Source organism: Falco peregrinus, chromosome 6 (assembly GCF_023634155.1).
Source record: "Falco peregrinus isolate bFalPer1 chromosome 6, bFalPer1.pri, whole genome shotgun sequence".
Lineage (NCBI taxonomy): Eukaryota > Metazoa > Chordata > Aves > Falconiformes > Falconidae > Falco > Falco peregrinus.
Window position 1 is genome coordinate 22,443,500 of NC_073726.1, and position 20,213 is coordinate 22,463,712.

At 44.9% G+C, this 20,213-nt stretch overlaps 1 protein-coding gene across 10 annotated transcripts in view; it reads left to right on the forward strand.

Moving 5' to 3' along the window:
- The window catches only part of NRF1 (nuclear respiratory factor 1), a 74,193-nt gene that overhangs the window by 25,259 nt on the left and 28,721 nt on the right, over positions 1-20,213 (forward strand). For 8 of the 10 annotated variants that reach the window (XR_008747806.1, XM_055808383.1, XM_055808384.1 and 5 more), the window contains 7 exons: positions 232-372; positions 7,864-8,022; positions 9,650-9,847; positions 11,532-11,633; positions 13,515-13,664; positions 14,884-15,041; positions 19,380-19,504. Coding sequence is in view for 9 of the 10 variants with exons in the window: in XM_055808383.1 (XP_055664358.1) it covers positions 232-372; positions 7,864-8,022; positions 9,650-9,847; positions 11,532-11,633; positions 13,515-13,664; positions 14,884-15,041; positions 19,380-19,504 (1,033 nt within the window). In the remaining variant the exon portion in view is untranslated. The remainder of the gene's footprint in view (positions 1-231; positions 373-7,863; positions 8,023-9,649; positions 9,848-11,531; positions 11,634-13,514; positions 13,665-14,883; positions 15,042-19,379; positions 19,505-20,213) is intronic. The other 2 variants (XM_055808389.1, XM_055808390.1) reach the window with 1 other exon arrangement.

The window sequence follows — 20,213 nt, forward strand, 5'->3', positions numbered from 1 at the left end:
CTTTTAATCCCATAAATACTTCCACTTGCCAGTGTTTCTTGATGTTTCATCATCAGCTCTTCGATTTGGCCAAGTCTTTGGGGCCAATGGGTATTTCTTCTTGCCAGCTGTGGTGTTGTTTGCTCCTTCTGTTCTGCAGCACCTTGGGGAAGGTGGCTGGCCCTGTGTCCTTGCCCTCTCCTCTCCTGGTGCTCCTTACCTTGTTTACCTGAGCTTAACGATTCCCCACAGGTACGCAAGTACAAGAGCATGATTCTGGAAGACTTGGAGTCTGCACTAGCAGAGCATGCTCCTGCACCTCAGGAGGTTAACTCAGAGTTGCCACCCCTCACCATCGATGGCATTCCCGTCTCAGTGGACAAGATGACCCAGGTAAGCAGCCAGACATGGCAGAACCAGAGAGAGAGAGATAGATTTGCCATCTTGCAGTCACATCCCGTTATTTTGTAGTGGAGCTTATGTCTACATCTCTAGGGGATGCATTTGATCTGCTCTTTCCTGTGGGACTGTAATGGCTCAGATAGTAGTTAGATATGAAGCTTTGTTATTGGTGCTTATTTTCTGCATGAAACAGTAGAAATGTTAGTAAGCACTAGAGCTCAGGCTGCTGGGAGCGTTCCCCTTTGAGCTGTTTTTGTCACCTCTCATAAACTATGAACAGGGAAGATATTTGTTCTACACTTCACAGTGATTTTTAGGCACTGAGGTCAGGAGGGTTGCTTGCGGAGTACTGTTTTGGCTAATGCTCCTTGGGCCTTTCTTGTGTGCTCTAGTTCATTCCCTCCTCTGTTTTGTGCTGTGGATTGGAGCACAGGGGAGCTTGCCAATGGTTTTAACTCCAGATCAGACCCCGAGTGAGATACTTCTGACAAAGGCAGGGAGTCATCTGCCCTAGGCATGTAGGGGACTCCCTGTCTCTCCAGGTCCAGCCCTTTGTTGACCTCCTTATGGCTAGGACAAAGCGGAGAGAAACCCCCCAGGGAAGCTTCCTTGGTGTGAGAGGGATCATCCTTAGGGAAATCTCCTTCCCTTGGGGTGCAGGACCTGAGTGCAAGGCAGGTGTGTTTTGCAGGGGAGGCTCTGGATGCACTCAGGCTGATGCACCACGATAAATTTTAAATGCTGAAAGCCAGTTTCTTTAGAGGGAGTAGCAAGATGGAAAGGTAGGAGACTTTGGGCAACATACAAAGAGGTGTCATAGTGGAGCAAAGATGTGTGGATTTCCTCTGTGCTCTGCAGAAAGATCACATTCTGATCAAAACACCATTTTCATTACTTAGGTGGGATCAGACAAGCTCACACTTTAATAATTTTACAAAGAAATCTACTGTGCCTTGGCTGATAACAGATCATACAATCATTTAGGTTGGAAAAGACCTTTAAGATCGTCAAGTCCAACCATTAACCCAGCAGTGCCAAGCCCACCACTAAACCACGTACCTAAGCTCCACTCCACAACAACATAAAACAAAACTTAGTTGCTGGATTTTTAAGCCATTGTGAAAGGTGGTGTCTGCAAGAGCTGTTCATGGACAGCTTTTGTGTCATTAATAGTTTCACATGAAAAGGGAAAATAAAAAGTTTAAACATTTTACTTTTAAAGTAAAATGAGAGACCGCCAAAAGGTCAGAGGTATGTAGCTGAGTTCATTTGTATTGGCAAACAAAATGCTTGTGTTTATCTGACTTCTTTATGGCCTCATCATTGTAGTAGTTGAGTAACAGAAACATGCCTAGGGCTTAAAACAAAGCAAAGTAGACATTTATCTGGAGATTTGCTGTGGCAGAGGGAGGCCATCCTAGCATGGTGCGAGTAGTGAAGCTGGTTGTGCCTCTACTCACAGCACATGGGCTCGAGGAAGGAACAAAGACAATGAGCTGTTGCTGGTGGAGTGCTGGAAAGAAAAGAGAGAGAGAGAGAGAAGTGGGCATGGATAATGAGATCAGGACATGAAGGTTGTTGCAATCCAGTAACACATCTGAGAAACTTTTCTGGTTTGTAGTGTGCAGAATATATGTGCACATACAAAAAGGTCAATAAAAAGATCTATCAACTGTTTGGCTGTTAATGTTGCACATGCCATCAAAGCAGCAATAAAAGTGACAAGCTGTCACTTCAGAGAAGCCTCCAGCTGGATTGATAATGCATTATTGGTTTGGGTTTTTTTGTGATAGAGTTGGAAATTAAATATTTTAACATCAAAGGTTGCTGAAGTGTTTTCTGCTTCGGTTTTATGGTTAAAATACTAACATCCCTAGAATTCTATGGAAATAACAACTTTTCATGTTAAGCTAAAAATAAGGCTGGAGAGGTGTTTTTTTTCTTTCAGATATGTCATGGCCTTGGTTTTCAGGAAGCCTCGCAGAAAGATTCGTCCAAGCCAGGTTGCCCCTGGGGTTTGATTGCTTTGCATCTCCACATGTAAAGCAGCTCTCCAGTCCAAGGCAGTAGCTGATGGCAGGGCTTTATTTTATTTTTTTGTCCACATGCAACACTCTTGTGCTCCCAGGCTTCTTGTGGCTCTATTAAATGAGAGTGTTTTTCTTCTCCATGGTCTGCAGGGCCTTTGGTCAGCAAGCATGCAAACTGCTGATGCAACAGCGTAGCAACATAAAGCTTTGTATTTCAAGTCCTCTCATGGTGCATTATGGTAAAACAAGTATCTTGTTAGGAATAGCATTTATCTTTTGAGTTACCACATTGTTCTGAAAACAGCTTCGTGAAGAATGTTTCTCCTGAGCTGTGGACAGTGTCTACACTCCTTGTGCCCCATTTGGCCAACCATCACTGTCCCAGTTAGCCCAGCTGCTGTGGTGTATGTGTGTGTTGTGGGAACCCAGCATCATGCTGCCTCAGCTTCCCTGCATATTGTATAGGGATGATGTAAATGTCTTAAAAATTTTTTTGTGATCCTTTAATGGCTACAGGCCATGTGAGGACAGAGCACTAAAATTAATGGACAGGACTGCAGACTCCTGGGTGGATTTTCACAGCCTAGCAGGTCTGGCTATCTTGTAAAATTCTCAAGGATTAAGATGCTGCATGTGGTGCTTCGGAGATGATTTTGTTGCTGAAAGAAGCATCCAGCTGCTATATAGTTTTGCCAGACTTGGGGGCAAACTTTAAATAGAAACAAAATAGAGATAAGGTGAACACGATGAAGACACCATGCTGTCTTTTTTTTTTTTCTTTTTCCCACAATTGCAATTTGAAATACATTTGTTTGAGAGACTGGATGATAACTTGGACTCCTACATTGCTGCAACCCATTGCGCTGCCAGAAGTGCCATTGTTTTTTTGTGGGAACCTCGATTCCCAGAGATGTCAATATAGTTCTTTGTATTTGCTAACAAGAAATGAGCTTTTCCAACTAAGTTGCACAAACCCCTATGGAAAACTGAAATATTTATGAATACAAATTGGGCAGCACAATTAAGAGGTGTGTCATGAAGTGGAAGGATGAGGCCTGTGCTTTCAGCAGCTGCAGGTGTCAGCAGGCAGGTGGTAGAGGCGTTAGCTCCTCCACAAGGAGATGAAAATAACTCTCCTTTTAATTGCTGTGCTTCCCTGGTGGTCTTGAGGGAAATAACGCCTCTACTAGCTTGAGCTAAGATGCTTCTATAAGCTTGCAAATGGAGAGGATCACCCACCTTGGCTGTGCAGAAAAAAAATATTGTATTGCAATGGGACTTTCACTCTGCAGCCATTACACAGAGAAATCTCATTGCTTTATGGACTTTGGCTGCGTTGACACTATACGTCAGAGCTGAGTTTGCCTATAAACTTGCTCTCAGTTGCTTGCTGATGTGATTAAGGAGTAAGATTGTGTAATGCTGAGGCTGATGCTTCAGTTGGCTCTCATTGAGGTGACTAGAATTTGTTTTCTGAACAGGTGATTTGTCCTTTAATCTGACATTTTTTAAACTTAATATGCCCCTATGATTTGCAGTCTGCTTATACAAGCCAACAAAGTTTATCTGGGCCTCTCAAAAATCATCTTGACATCCGTTTGCATACTGCCCTGCAAAAAGCTTTAGCACAAACAGCAGATACCTTTACGTACTTGATGTTTCTATGTAGGAGAAGCCAAGCAGCAAAAGGTGGAACCTAAACTCACTTTACGGCTGTCAGATCCTCTACATGTAGGGGCAGGGATCCTGCAGTGCTGGACCGCATTGCCCAGGTATGAGGCTTGCTGGTGCTGCCTCCTGGTCCACATCAGAAGTGTGGTATGAGGACAGCCTGCGTTTCTGCTCTCCCAGAAGGTCGTTGGTGTATGGCAGAGGGAACATCCTTGTTTTGCAGTGGAGGCACCCCAGAGTTAGGAATCGGGTCCCCCTGTGCAGCTGAGCTCTAGCACTGGACAGTTGTTCGAGCAGTGGGAAGGGTAGGGAGTCCTGCAAGGTACTGCTGGATGCAGGTATGAGTGTCTGCTTTGAACTGTTGTGCAGGCAGCTGCCTGCTTTTACAGCATTTAAGCTCAGAGCCTGCATCGTGCCTTGTTTCCAGCAAGAACAAGCAGTTGTGTCCAGTGTTCAGGTCTCCAGACTCTGCTAGGAGGTGGTGATCCTGAGTGGGAAAGCCTGGTCTCAGGTGTGCCCCTCTGAAACATTAGAGTTACTCACTTGTTCTTAAGACTCAACCATGGTTTCAGAGTGGAAGAGAGGAAAGGTTTGCATAAAGAGTAAATCTGTGAGCAGACACTGCTGTGGGGAGACCCACAGCACCTCCTGCTTCTTGCACTGATGACCAGGTGGTTAATTCTGGGTTTGATTCCTGTAGCCAGGCGTAAACTACTGCGTCTGCTGAGTGCCATTGCTTCCTGTTGAGGACACCCAGGCTGACCCTGCACCTTGTCTTTTCCATGATGAATTTCTGACAGCGGCAATCCTGCTCTTATCCTGCCTGCCAGAAAGCCCCCAGCAGTGAGACCTGCAAGAACAGAGACATGGTCTGACCCACGGTCAGAGCCACACAGGTTTTCATAGCAGGAAATTCATGGTGACAGCTTGGTTGCCAACTTGACAGATGCCTGGCTCTCTCATCTAAATGTTTAAATGTTGATTGGAACTTTTAAACTTGAAGAGCATTTAGTCTAAAATTGGCTGTTGCAAAAAGAAGGGCCAGTGAACAAAATACCTGTGTGCTTTACTGCAGTTGCTGCTTTGCCCTCTTCCACTTTCAGGTGCAGCTGAGGTCCTGCATGGACTCCAGTTTGCTTTTCCCAGGTGCTGCTTTATATTGATCCAAAGGCTGAGCTGCAGGGACAGGTAGAAAATTCCCAGCCACAGGTTTTGCTCCCTTCTAGAACCCAGTTTTCTTACCAGGGTGTAAACCTTAAGACCAGAGAATTGCTTGGTGCTCCTCATGTAGGAAAACTTTTTTCCAGTGCTGGAATGCTGTTCTCTGGGCCATTGCAAATGGTAGAATCAGGATGAGCTCACTGCTGCTAACACTTGAGTTTAATGTTAAAACTTAAAAGACACTGTCTGTGTACCAAAGGGTGTGAAAGAAACTTTTCTTACAGTTTCTCTCAAACCCTCCATACTAGAGATTATATGAACCCTTTCCAGAGCTGACAACTGTGCAAACCAGAGTGCTGCTGTCTGTTTTTTTTAGCAGAGGTTTGATTTTTGTATGGTTTGTGGATGAAGACAGCAGAACCATGGCTCTTGTGGATGAAGTGGTCGCATCAGTTCCTCCCAGCTGTGCCGAGAGATGTGGGGTCTTTGTCTCTGTGCCATATTGTGTGTCAGAGCCCTGCAAGCTACCTGGGTGAGGTATCATTATGGCACTAATTAGAGAAGTCCTTGCGCAGGAGCTGGCTGTAACGCCACTGCTGATTGTCTCCCTGGCGGATTAAAGGCAAACCCTTCTTAACAAGTGCCTTGAGTAGCTTGAGCCACTGAACTCCCTAGGACCAGTAATTAATCCATCTGGTAACAAGGACCATGACTTGCAGATAGCAATTCAGGGAAGGAGCTTTTAACTGTTTTTGCACCAGGCAACTTGATGCCGTTAGGAGGTTTATTGGAATAAACGAGGCCTCGACTGGGGAACCTGAGGCATGTCAGGGTGACTGTTGGCCCTGCAGTGGAAGATTCATCATGGACAGGCTTGGCTTGGGCTGGGCAGAAAGGCTGTTTATAATTCAGGCGTTTGGTACGGCTTCTCTTAGGTGGCTCAGGATGTCCATGGAAAAACGGAAATGCAACTGCTTCTCTGAGCAGGGGTGATTCTTCTAGGGTGTACAGCAGATATGCTATATATGGAGCCACAAGTATACTGGATTTTTGTTACCTTTAAAGTCCCTAGCCACTACTGCAAACTGTGTGCAATGTAGTAAATCGCGCATACAAAGAAGTTGTTTTCTTTTTACCAAAACACATCAATTTTTCTATTTAACTGTGTAAGCTAGGGCCCACATTACATCTTCCAGTTGGGCTCTGGCTTTGAAGAGCAGTCCTGTGTCCGGAAGAGCTGCTGCAGATCCCAGTGTGTTTAGTGGTGTGCTTAGGGGCTTCAGGCTTTTTGCAGAGACCACAGAGACAATCTGCAGTCTCCTGTTCCTGTGAAGCACTCCTCTGTTCCTGTCAGATTGATGTTACAGGGGACTTTGGTACATACTCCCATATGCTAATGTGGAAAAGGCAGCTTGTAAATGAGTTGACTTAACAGCTTGGAGCCAATGGATACAATATCCACACTTGAAAACAGGATGTCATTCAAGCAGGATGATGGCTGGGAGGAAGGGACACTCCCATGGCAGATGATCAGGGATCAGTGAGAAGTCCTCCATGAGCTCACCCATGTCTCTGCTAGCTGGGACCATGTCATGGCTGTGGCAGCAACTGATGCTGGCCCCGGCATGCTCTTCCGTTGGCTGTGCCCCAGAGCCCTGAATGTGCAGGCATCTCGGGGTTGTAAGGTGGCCCGAGGACTCCCAGTGGCACTGTGACAAACTCAAATAACTTGCTATTAAAGCTATAAAGGGATGCAGGGAGTTGTTCTTAAACGCAGCTATTTGGCTTTAAGTTAAGGTGGTTTTCTCTCATGTATGTGGTCGTGAGCGCTCCTTCTCTTCCTGCTCTGTTTCTGCACCCAACCTTTTCCTGAGGCTCCAAGCAATCCATGGTACATGGTCCTAAAACCTGCTAAGGATGTTATTTGTTCTTGGTGACATGTCTGCTCAATTTACTTTGCAGGTCTATTTTTAAAGTATTGTCTTCTGATGGTAAAGTTGATCGCTAGTTGACCAGTTTTTGTAGGTGCTAAGCTGAAGTAAAATCAGGTTGAAAGGTGTCCCCACTCTGGCAAAAGTTAAAAATAAATTCAGAAAATTAGTCAAGTGTGTTATGTTCTGCACAGGTGAAGCGTGTTTGTGAGATTTTGTTTTTTACTGTGAGTGGCTCACTGAAGCCCCGTCCTCTTTGCAGCATCTCTGTAAAATGTAAATCAGCTCATGTCTGAGTTCCTGTCGCTGTGGGGACATGGAGTGTGGTTTTTTTCTGTGTTATTTTGACCTTTTTTTCTTGCTCACTTTCAGGTTGGCTAGCTCTTTTCATGGTAGTGTTTGAACCATGAAGTGTGTTAATACAGTATGTGTTTGTGCCTTATTGTTGCACTGGCTGACTTGATTTTGTTTCTGCTCTTCCGCATGCTACTAAACTGTTCTCAGCTGAGTCTTTGGAGAAGGTAGTAAAGTATTTGTCCATCTTCCTTAGGCATTCAGACCTCTTCCAGTTGATGGTTCCAAGAGGATGGAAATTAAATGTAATAACTAACTTGGTACTATGCACCTCAACACTACCAGAGATAAGAGGGCTGAGAGTTTTTTAGGAACTCTCATGTGGTTTGTTCCAGGCACAGCTGCGAGCTTTCATCCCCGAGATGCTGAAATATTCCACGGGTCGTGGGAAACCAGGCTGGGGCAAGGAAAGCTGCAAGCCCATCTGGTGGCCTGAGGACATTCCATGGGCCAACGTTCGCAGTGATGTCCGCACAGAGGAACAGAAGCAGCGGGTGTGTATCTCCCATGTCTGTCTGCCTTCAAATTGAGCACAGGGGCTTGCAACCAGCTTTTGCGGGAATAGTTTTCCCCTTGAGTGACAGAAGAACCTATGACATTGGCCCTTCCTTGACTTCGTGTCAGACATTCAGCCTGGGAGAGCAATGAGATGGGAGAGGCATAACCTTCAGACTGCTCTGTCCCCTGCTGGGTTTGTGTGATGAGATATTTGAACCACATCTCTCTCTGCAGCAGGTACCCTTTTCGCTAACTGCAGAACCTGCTCGCCTCTGTGGCCTTGTGAAGCACCCTACCCAGCCTAAGACAAGTCTACTCTCCAGGTGTGCAGGTCATTTACTGTAGAGTCTGTATCATGGCCTCTTGAAGCCTTTGAAGGAATATTGTCCCATCCTGAGTAGCAGGGACCTTTGTGTCATGGTTTAACCCCAGTCAGCAACTAAGTACCACACATCTGCTCACTCACTCCCCACCTCTGGTGGGATGGGGAGGAGACCTGGGAAAAGCTAAAACCTGTGGGTTGAGATAAGAACAGTTTAATAATTGAAATAAAGTAAAAATAATAACAGCAACAATAATAATTGTAATGAAGAGGAGAGGGAGAGAGAGGAGTAAAATCCAAGAGGGAAAAAACCCCAACAACCCCAGAATTAGTGAAGCACAACACAATTGCTCACCACCTGCTGACTGGTGCCTGGCTGCCCAGCCAGTCCTTGAGCAGTGATCAGCCTCTCCTGGCCAACTCCCCCCAGTTTATATAGTGAGCATGACATTCTATGGTATGGAATATCCCTTTGGCTAGTTCGGGTCAGCTGCTCTTGCTCCGCTCCCTGTGGGCTCCTTGTGCACCTGCTCACTGGCAGAGCATGGGAAAATGAAAAGTCCTTGACTTAGAGTAAGCACTACTTAACACACTGATGCTTTAGTTGTTGCTATTAACATTATTCTCATACTAAATCCAAAACACAGCACTGTACCAGCTACTAAGAAGAAAACAACTCTATCCCAGCCGAAGTCAGGACACTTTATACTTAAAGGGAAGCAGTCAAAGGTGTGCAGTGCAGCCAGGAAAAAATGAAAGAACTGGGTGAAAAGGTCTTGGAAATCAGTTGTAGTTATGGATCCTTTATGCAGGTGATGTTTCTACCAACCTTTCACAAATATAATCAAAGAAAGCTACCAGAGTGTGCAAGTGGCAGGACTTGTGCAGGCTGATGTAGGTCTGGGTGGATGAGCGGGGATGCCTAGTGAGGCTGGAAATGGTGCTGTGGCAGTCAGTGCTTTTCTAGGTAAGGATGGTTTTCTACTTGTCAGCCCCAATTCCTTAGAATTCCTTTTAAGCTGGTGAAATGAATTTCACTGAGAAGCTTCCCTTTCCCTTGGCCAGATGTGCTCGTTCTGTATCAGTATACAACAACGCAATAGCTCACCAGGGTGACTTCTGAGTCTTGGGGAAAGGAGGGGATGAGGAGAGAGGGATTAAATACTGGGGCCTCTTGTTTGTTTGAGAATTTGTTGAAAACCACCCAGTAAAGATAAGCATGCAAATCGCAGCAGTAGCAGCACTGCAGTCTTTCATAAAACTTTTTTATGCTGACTCTTCAATCATCATTCTCCTGGTAGGTGTCATGGACCCAAGCATTGCGGACTATCGTGAAAAACTGCTACAAGCAGCATGGGCGTGAAGACCTGCTCTATGCATTTGAGGATCAGCAGACCCAGCAGCAGACTACGACCACACATAGTATAGCGCACCTGGTGCCGTCACAGACAGTGGTACAAACCTTCAGTAACCCTGATGGCACAGTGTCCCTCATCCAGGTGAGTGAAACCCTCTGGCTTTTCCATTTCCAGCATGGCTGACTCAGGATCAAGTTGCCTTCATCAGGGAGGTGGTTTAGAGCAAGCTCTTTTGGGTAGTTTAACTTGTCCTTCAAGAATTTTGTCTTTATCTGTATGTTTTAGCCTGCAGGCTTGTTAACTCAATGCTCCCTTCCAAAGAAGCAGTCTCCATCCACTCTCTTCCACACTCCCATCCCTTGTTCTCCTGTTGTGAAAGTACAAGGATTGCTGCAGCTATTTGGTCAAGCAATTCAGGGATCTGACCTGAGTTTAATGAACCTGTTTGCGAACAGATACAGTTTGTGATGTGGCCACACAATATCTGTGGTGGCAATCGGATGGAGTGATGGGAGGAGAGGTGGTGGGACTGCATTTCTTTAATGGCATGCAACATAACTTAATCTATGGCATAAGGTATTTCTGTTGTTCATCTTACACCTGAAGTATAATATATATATTACACATATCAAATGTATATTTATCCTCGTGATAAGGATATCCTCATCATCATCCTGCAGTAAGGATGCCTCTTACACCGTTTTACAGAGGGAGATTCAGGGCAGAAGAGGCTGCATTCAGTGGCTCAGTGATGCCGCTATTCTCCCTGTGTTCCCCATGTGGGGAGGCAGGTTCTGGTAGCTCAGGATGTCAAAAATGTAAGTGCTCTCTTGAAACTTCCCAAAAGCTCCAGGTGGGTGTGAGGTTTGAACCTCTGTTTCCCCTCTGCTCCTGCCTTCAAACCACCACTGCCCCCTCGTACCTAACTGGCCCAGTGGCTTGTCCCTCTTGAGTATCATGTTTTTAGTTCATTGTCAAACATGATTTTCTGTTGTGTGTTCTCATCTCACAGTCATGAAGATAAAACCACATGTGTGGGTTTGTTTTGTTTATTTGGATTTTTTTCAAATGAAAGCTTTTCCACGATTGTTACAGCTTTCTGCCCTCCACACCAAGGCCTGGCAGATTTGCCAAGCTGGTTCTGTTTGCTCATCTGCTAAGGTGCATTTTTCCTTTGACTAGTGTTCATTTAAATGCTGGGCACCTGAGATCCCATTGAATTTCTGGCATTTATAGGTTTAATTCTCCTTAGAAACAAAGCTGCACATCTCCCCACCTTTGTCTTTTCCCAGCTGTTAAATGGGGAAAAGGTCATTTCCAAGGGCAGTGGGAGTATTGAGGATGAGTTAATGTTTGCCAAGGGCCTGGAGATGAGAGAGATGAATGGTAAGCAAGGAGCATTACAAATGAGGGCTGCTGTGCAAGATGTTCTGATCCAGGTCTACTCAGTGTTTTTTTGAGTCACTTCCACCTTGTGGGAGAAGCATGTTGACTCCACCTGTGCACCACGCTCACACCTGGGAATGGCAGCAGCACCCCGCAGCTGCTCTTCCTGAGGCTGGGAGAATAGTGAGGACTCTGTCTCCTGTGTGAACTCTGGGCCACATCCACTCTGGAAGCCACCACAGATTAACCTGGCTCTAGCATGTGATTTCCTCCCCCAGCCCTTCGAGACGGCTCCATATTTTCTGTGAGCTCTGCAATTACTATTATTCTCTGTGGGTGCAATGCTTTTTATTCTGAGACCATTTAAGTTTCCCTTTGCCTGAATTATGTGGATATTTTCCTGCAATAATGTTTAACTGCATTTTGTTGACTTCCATAGGTTGGCACTGGTGCTACAGTTGCCACACTGGCCGATGCCTCAGAGTTGCCCACCACAGTTACCGTCGCACAAGTCAATTATTCTGCAGTGACTGATGGGGAGGTAAGGATCTGGGTCATGTTTGTGGTGCACAAACCAGAATTGTCCTGTCTGAATTTCAATAAAGTTAAAATTTTCTAGAATTTGTGGTCACAGAAAACACCAAGCCTTGTTTCCCCACCCTGCAGTGTTAAGGGTTAACCTACACGTAAACATGAGACTGTAAAATTTTATATAGAAAGTGCTGAACTGTTGTCATTTTGACTCAGGACTGTAAAATTATGGTGGAAGACTCAGTCCTGAATTTAACTCTTTTTTTAAAAAATATATATTTCCTATAAATTACTATCTGCTGTAGCAGGTAGAGGCTTAATGACATACACAAGTACGCGTTTGTGTATTCGTATTGAGTAACTGTTTTACGTGTGCTGTAGATCCTGGCTGCTTGTTTGTCAGTTCAGGGTTGGGAGTGATGGCTGGGATATTTTGAGCCTGTGGTTAGTAGTGGGTATTGCATGGCTGTGGGCAGATCCCATCCCGTGAGTCTTTGGCCACTGATCTCTGGATGAAATGGGACTGTTCTTTTGCTGCAGCTTTTAGGGAGATTTGCAAGTAAATCCCAGACACGGCTGTATAAATGCACAGTACTTTAGAGACAACAGGAGGTACTGCGGAGTTACCGTTCTGTTCCTGTGACAGTTTCTTCTACTGCTTTACAACTTGGCAAAGTTGTTTCTGTCAAGGACTCGATCAGGCCATTTCCATTACTAAATCTGAACACTCAAATTTGTATACATTTGTTTTTCCACTATTTTTTTTTTTTAATGGAGTAATAAAGTTTTTTTGTGTGTGTTTAAGGAACATGCCTTTAAGATTATGAAGACTTTTTTAACTTTTTTTTTTTTCATCCTTTTCATCCCCAAACCCACCTTTGAATCAGGCTGCAGGTCACTTTCTGTCCCTTTGCTGCACAGTAGAATCTCTGGCTGGCCAGCCTGTGCGCAGGAGCGGCGGGGTCTGGTCCGCTCTGCGTGGGTCAAGCTTTCACAGCGACAGGTGGCAGCACAGAACAGCTTTGCCCTGCACCAGACCCTGTTTCCATCTCAGACCCATCATGAAACAGCCTGGCTCTGGAGCCGTGACCTTGAAGTACTTTGCAGCTGCTATAAGGGTTTTCAAGAACCAGTTATATCTCTTGAGATCAGAAAGAAATTTTTCGAGGGAACAAATAGAAATCAGGGGAAGACAGGCATCTAATTCCTAATGTGAATGGAACGTCTAGGTGATATCTTGGACAAAAGAAAAATACACAAGTAAACTTGCTTTGGGGACGGGTGTAATTTCTCCACACAGACAGATCCACAGCCTGCTGGCAGCCTCTCTAGGGACATTTTTGTCCTGAAATCTCTTGCTGTGTGAAGATCTGAGTTAGCTCTGAGTAAATAGATGTGTTTACAGGACTCTGAGCAACATGGAGCAGGGATGCTCGCTGGTATCTCAGCAGCACAACCTTCACATTAGTGTGGAGAAGGGCCTGGACAGTCCTCTCTTCTTTTCCAGGCCTTGCTCTGTCCCTGTTCTGAAGCAGCTTAGGCATCTTTGCAGGGCACTGTGTGTCACAGTGGAGACCTGCCTTATCACTCAAATGTGTGTTGCCATGTATTTGAAAAACGTATGTCTGTTCCTCTTCTGCATGGTGGTGGGAAGGGTGCCTTTCCCAGCTCGGGCTTGCTTTGGTTCGGTTTTGGCATGGCTAGCGAGTTCCACAAACTCGATCTGACTCTCTCGAGATCTCTACCATCTGCAACTTCTTCCTCTCGTGAGCGTTCAAACTTGGTTGAATCTTTCCTAAAAGACATTGCCTTCTCTAAAATCAACTTCCTTTCTCCTTTTCACAATGCACTATCTCACTGCTTCCTCCCTGCTTTGGATCCTTTCGCCCAGGGTCAGCTCTGGGCACAGGAGAATGAAGCAGTTGCCTTGAACGTCAGACGGCTGGGGATGGCTAAAGAGCTACGACGAGCGCCAGTTTTGCCTGTGCCCAAGTGCTGGAAAACGAGATTGGCAGCTGCTGAGGAATGTGTGATAGCAGATGTGAGTGAGAGCGCGACAGGTTCTCTCTCTACCTTTCCATCCTGTGATGGGACTAACCCTTATCTTGTCCAAAGGCAGCAAAATTTACTTGTGCAAAACCTACTTGAGCCTTGAGCCAGCTCTGCTTCTATGGACTTTCTAGCTTTCTCCATCTTAACAAATTGAGGGGGGTTTTTTCATCATCTTCTATGGCATTCTTATTTGTGTGTCTCAGCAAGATGGTGAGTGGCCTAAAATGTTTATGGGGATGAGAATAGTGATGGCGGGGTGGGGGAAGATCTTCATCTTGCAAAGCAGCCAGTAGGATTTGTCAGCTGATGGGCCTTCATCCTCCATTTCTTTAGTTGTTTTTGTCCAATGCATATTTCTAATTCACATCCTGGTGGATTTTGTGGCCATACACTCATTATCTCATGAGCTGCGAAGTCGCAAGTGGAGAAATGTGGGTTAGGTGGAAAATGAGCAACTGAGACTGGGTGAACTTCAAGTAATATGCAACCTATTTATGTGAAGGTCTGAAGTAAGGGAATTGAAAGTACCTGAGATATATGAACAGAGTACTTTCCATCTGCCATCTTCTTTTAAAATATATTGCTGCAGCACAAAGAAATTCCAATTCCAGTTGGCTCAAACCCATCTGAGTTCACAAGTGCTGTACAAGTAAAACATGGACTGCTCCCTCGAATGACAGCAGATGGGTGCAGACAAGTAGAAACAGTGAGATAAGCGCAGGCGATTTCCATGGGAGGATGTTGTCCGCACTGGGGTTCTAACACTGCGGAAATGCAGCTACTTAATAAACTGCCCAGGCTGGTTGGCAGGCAGTGATACAAGTACGACAACGATCATCGCTGTCCTGTTTTGTTGTGGAGAGGGATTTCTGGGAGGTTGAGGGGATTCATGGATGTTTATGGGGTGCACTTTCCATGTGCATGAGAAAACTAGATTTCTTGTTCGGAAGTTGAACATATGGAGAACAGCAACTAAAATCATGAGCTGACTTTAGAAACTCACTCATGGCTGATAGAGGGTTGTAGTGTCCAGCAATGTCAGGTGGATCCCAGGATTCCTCCCTCTTTTACCTATCTCTCAAAGTCAGAGCATGTGCAGGATTCTGCACAGACCTCTTGAAATTTGGCTCTTTTTGTTTTAGGAAGCAGCCGTCCATTCATGGGATGACATCCAATCCTAGAGCCTTTCTTTTTGTTTTTCCCCATAGGTGGAGCAGAACTGGGCAACGCTACAGGGGGGTGAGATGACTATCCAGACAACGCAGGCATCAGAGGCCACGCAGGCGGTGGCATCATTAGCAGAAGCAGCAGTGGCAGCATCTCAGGAGATGCAACAAGGAGCAACTGTTACCATGGCACTCAACAGGTATGGGTGAGAGACGAAGGCTTGAAGCATGCATGCATGACATTTCCTTCCAGGTTTTCACTCTAATGGTGCAAAGATCACTCTGTACAGTCCCAGTAGAGGCTGCTTCTTCCCATAACAAATTCCTACATCAGCCAGCGTCCAGGTCTCTGCAGGACAGTTCCTGATTTCTGCTGTAACCACAGAACACCACTGACATGGTAATTTCCTGAAAGAAGAAAAGATGGGTAGTAACTGTCCCCTCTAAATGATCTTATTTGTACAGCAAGGGTCCAGTTACAGAACCGAGCTTGCGAAGAAAGCAAGAGTTGTGATGTGCTAATAGCACCTTTTAAGTTTGCTGGTCTGGGTCTCCCTCAATATTAATAATGGTTTCTTACTAAAATGCTAAGGCTGAATTTCCCTGTTGTTGAGTATGATCTCTCTTCAGGAATAAAAATCTCCTCCCAAGGCCAGTGTTCTTGGGGTTTCTCCCAAATGTGTTTCTGAAATAGAAGGTGAATGAGCTGCAGTAGTAATGCTGCCTCTTCGGCTTGGAATGAGCTCTGTTAGATTTTTATTTTATTTTATTTTTTTTATTCTATTGAGGTTACCAAAATCTGCAGTATAGTTCTCTACAGGTCCGTGTAGCAGGAAGCAGTATCTTTGCTTGGCTCTGGTGAGTTGCTTAACCTTTGCTTCTTAAAAACTGGAAATGGCTGTGGCACACCACAGCTGCACCCTGAGAGAGCAGAAGAACCGTAGGAAACATGGCATCAGCCCCAACAGCATGGGAGGCTTCACACTGCTGAGGTGTAGACATATTTTCCTCATCTGAATCAGGATTCTGGCCTAGAGGCTGTTGACTGAGCAGCCATGGGTCAGGACAAGGCACAAGTCCACACTGCTGATGGTTGGAGTAAAGCTTCAATACCTTGTTGTATACACAAATTGCTAAAGGACCCACTTTAATCGCAGGGGCTTTCAACAGCTTGTTTCCAAATTGCTGTCACAACTGAAGCACAAACACGCCTAGAACTGTTTATTCTCTTTGTGGTCCAGATTCAGGACCATCAGATAAGTTCTTTTCTGCTACCACACAAGGTTGGTTAAGTAGGGTTTTTTTACTAGCAGTTTCACTGTAAAATTGCCTTTTATAAACGAGTGATCTTTGTACGGCACTGTAAGAACAGCTGAAGTAACTAGGCATGGAATTGCAGGAAAAAGCCCCTTCTCCCAAAATCTGACTTGCAGGATTTTATCCTGCACATTTCCAGGCAATAGATTTTTCTATTTTATTGTTTTTTCAGAAGTTTTTCTGGAGTAGAACATCGTGGGCTTTCCATGTTAATTTCATCCCATTGCTACTAGCTTTTAGCTCTTAAGGTCACAAAGCTGTTCCTTTTCCTGTATTAACTTAAGAAATTCAGATTCCATAATAAAAAGAAGTGTTGTTAGAACTCCTAGAAAATATGAACGGAAGAGCCTTCAACAAGTCATTTAGTCTCTACTGTGCCTCAAGACAGGATCAGCTCAGTTTATACCCAGGAAAGCCCTATGATAAGTCTGTTCAAATAGCTTGTAGTTCAGGAGCGATGCGAAGCCTGTAGCAGCATTGCAGTGGAAATGAGAGGCCTCATGTTTTATTTCCCAGCTTGTCACCCTCTTTGTCTGCTGACCATGGTAGCGCTGGAGACCTTTCTAGGTGACTGCCTTCCAGCACCCTTCCACATGGAAGAGGTGTACTTTGTCCTTTGCCACAAAATGCTCCTTGTAGCTTTTAGCTGTAGAACTTCTTCCCCACTATGAGGGTGGTGAGGCACTGGCACAGGTTGCCCAGAGAAGCTGTGGCTGCCCCATCCCTGGGGGTGCTCAAGGCGAGGTTGGACAGGGCTTGAAGCAACCTGGTCTAGTGGAAGGTGTCCTTGCCCCTGGCAGGGGGGGTGGAACTAGATGGTCTTTAAGATTCCTTCCAAACCATTCTGTGATTTTGTGACTGCCATCTTTCCCCTGCCTGTAAGAAGATCTCAGCAAGGCTCTGGTCCTTGAAAGCTGGTGGCTTATCCTAGCTCTGGAAACTTTATGCCTAATTTAGCTGAAAGCTGCCATCTAAATCTTGTTCCAATGGCTGCTGGCTGAGCGCAGTCTTTCACAGCCCCATGTAGAGCAGTACGCCTGCCAATAGCATGGCATAACGGATGATGCAACCTCTGTCAGGTTTGAGGATGGGAGGTATTAGGCCTTCTAGTAAAATAGGATGAAGTGGAGGTGGGCCATTAATTCATTGATTTGAACCAGTTAATGTTTATGGAGCACACTGTAACTGGAAAAAGCTTTTATGCCACAGATCATTAGTATTTTCAGGGATGGAACTGTAACAGATTATTAGAATGCTCAATTGCCCTTGAAAGTGGATTCAAGTAAGTGCTGTGTGAAGTCGGAAACAGGGTTACACCAATAAATGTGTGCTTACCCCAGGTTTGCTGTGTTGTAGTTGCCCTTCCTGCAGTGTAACTGCCTTCATGTAGCTGCAGGTTCAGAAGAGAGATCAAAGGGAGTAAGAAAGCAGAACAACAAACTACTCTGGTTCACTAACAGTGTTTAAGAGCTACTCTAAGAGACAGAAGTGCTATTTAGAAATGAAAATACATCCTGAGTGAATAAAGAATACAGCATCTAAGCAGGAAATTAGGAAAGAGAACGAATAGGAAGTACTTTGAAAATATTTGAGTCCGTTGACTACCAAAGAATGAGCATGGCAGTTAAGAAAGAGCATCCTAGGGGAAGCTAAAGAAAATACCTACTTTTTTAGTTTAAGGTAGAAATGGTGGGAGATTCAGCTGCAGGAAGGAGGTGGCTTTGGAATAATTTGTTGACTAGCAGTTGGTCACCGGAAGTGGCTAATCCAACAGGTCTGGAGAAATCTGGACAGCTGCTGAAGGATTCTCACAGCACTCTTATTTGCCATTTGGTTGCACAGTCAAATATGATGTCAACGAATGCCAAGTGATACACATACAAAGAAATAACGGCTCTGTGTATCCAATGAGGAACTGTATGCTACCAGTTACCATTCAGAAAGCATCTGGTGGACTGTCCTCCAGGAATGTTTTATCACTGCTGAGAAGATATTATCAAGAGAGTAAGTTGAATATAGGAATTATAGGGAAAGGCATAGTGAACCAGCCAGGATTAGACCCCTGGACTAACTCATGGTGTGTCTATGTCCTGAATAGTGTGAGAAATGGTCATCCCCGGCAAATAGATGTCTTACATTAGAAAAAATCTGGATAGGACAAGAGTGATCAGAAGCCAGGAAGAGTCCTTGCACAGTAAGTGGACTATGGCTCTTTGGCTTGGGAAAGAGATTACTGGAAATCTATGAAATCGTGAGGAAAACAAAAAGGGAACAGTTATTTTCTGTTTCTCACAATATCAGACTTAAGGCCTGCCCAGCCAGACTGAGGCAGTAGTTTTTCAAGTACCATAATGTAATTTTTCTTCACATGGCACCAAATTAAATGTGGAACTCATTGCTACAGGGTGTTGTGGAAGCAAAAGGTATAAATGGGCTTCGGAGGGGATTAGACAAATCAAACCTGATGGTCCAGATGCAGTCACTGATGTAGGAAATCAATACACTGCTAACTGTCAGAAGCTGAGAGGGTGTAGGAAGGGAAGGATCATACACACTCCTTCCTAATATCTGATACTGGCTTTTCTCACAGCCGGGTTGCTGCATGAGAGGGACCTTTGGTCTGACCTCATTTGTATGAAGAAATTTAACAATACTGTGCTGAGCTACTGATCACTTATTAAAAAGAATTATTAAACCACTTGGCTGGGGAGTAGTACTCCATCTTAGCTAAATACAGAGCTGCTGATGTGATCCTGGTGATGGTAAACCTCTGGGCCTGTTCCATTGCAATGTGAACTCGCAGAAACAGTAATGAAGGGTAGAGCTCTCAAATCTGTAAAGACCCAGAACATAACAGTGCCAAAAGAAGAGTTTTGTACCAGAAACCAGAGGCAGCTAGGAGTCACATGGTATAACTACTTGGATTGTCTAAAAGGTTTACTTAAGTTCCCAAGCAAAGGAATGTGAAGGTAAGAATGTAGGGATGTTCTGACTAAAGAGACCTACAAGCTGAAAAAAGCCAGTAGGAGCAGCTTCTTCCCACATATTTGTCCTCCACTGTAGATTTTCTGCTCTGGATAACTTCATCTGGGCCCAGTAAGAATCCCTCCTTTCTGGATTTGTTCTCTTGACATATGGTGCCTGCTTAAAATAGGTGCTACTGGAATGGCGTTATTTGTTTGGTTCTCCTAATTCTTCTTTCTCCTTTCCTGTGCCTGCAGTGAAGCAGCTGCCCATGCAGTAGCCACGCTTGCTGAAGCCACTCTTCAAGGTGGAGGACAGATTGTTCTATCTGGTGAAACTGCAGCAGCGGTAGGAGCACTTACTGGAGTCCAAGATGCCAATGGTAAGGCTGCCAGAAAGTTTTTACTTTTTCTGAGTATTTTTCTTTGCTCTTAGCTGGGGGTTTTTGCTCTCTTTTACTTGACATGTCAGGTTTTCACTAGTAAAATAATTCTCCCTCACTGCAGATGCTGACTAACTAGGTTGTGACTTAAAATCTCAGAAAAAAATGGTAGCACTAACCTCTTGTTTACTTCCGTAGTGTTGGTGGCTGAGCTCTTTTCCTCTTTCTGCCAGCTTATTATTTAGCCTTAGTTTTCTGGGGAAAAACTGCTTCCCCCTCTCTGTATCTGTACAGTGCCTACCACAGGGAGGACCAGACTTAGTCAACTAACACAACTAGTCAGTGCCCCTCATCTCCAAAACACTTCACTGAGAAGTGGTAGAGTATGACCAGCATTTTATTACCCACTCATTTCCTTCCTTTCTCAAGACTTTCTTGGTTTACTTAGTGGCTGCTCTTGAGCAACTGTCGCTTTTCTGCTTGGGTGACACCTTTCAGTCATCCCTCAGCAGTCAGTCTTGGCTTGTTTGCCTCCTGCTTTATTTTCCATCTTGCTACCATAGTCAATCACTTAGTTCTAGGGATTCTCCATAGTGTTTCTCACCTATTATCTGGATGCATCTTCTGCCAAGTCTGGTGACTTTTGTAGTTATTCAAACTAAGTTCATAGTGAATACAGTATGTTCACAGAAACTGGTTCAAGAGATGA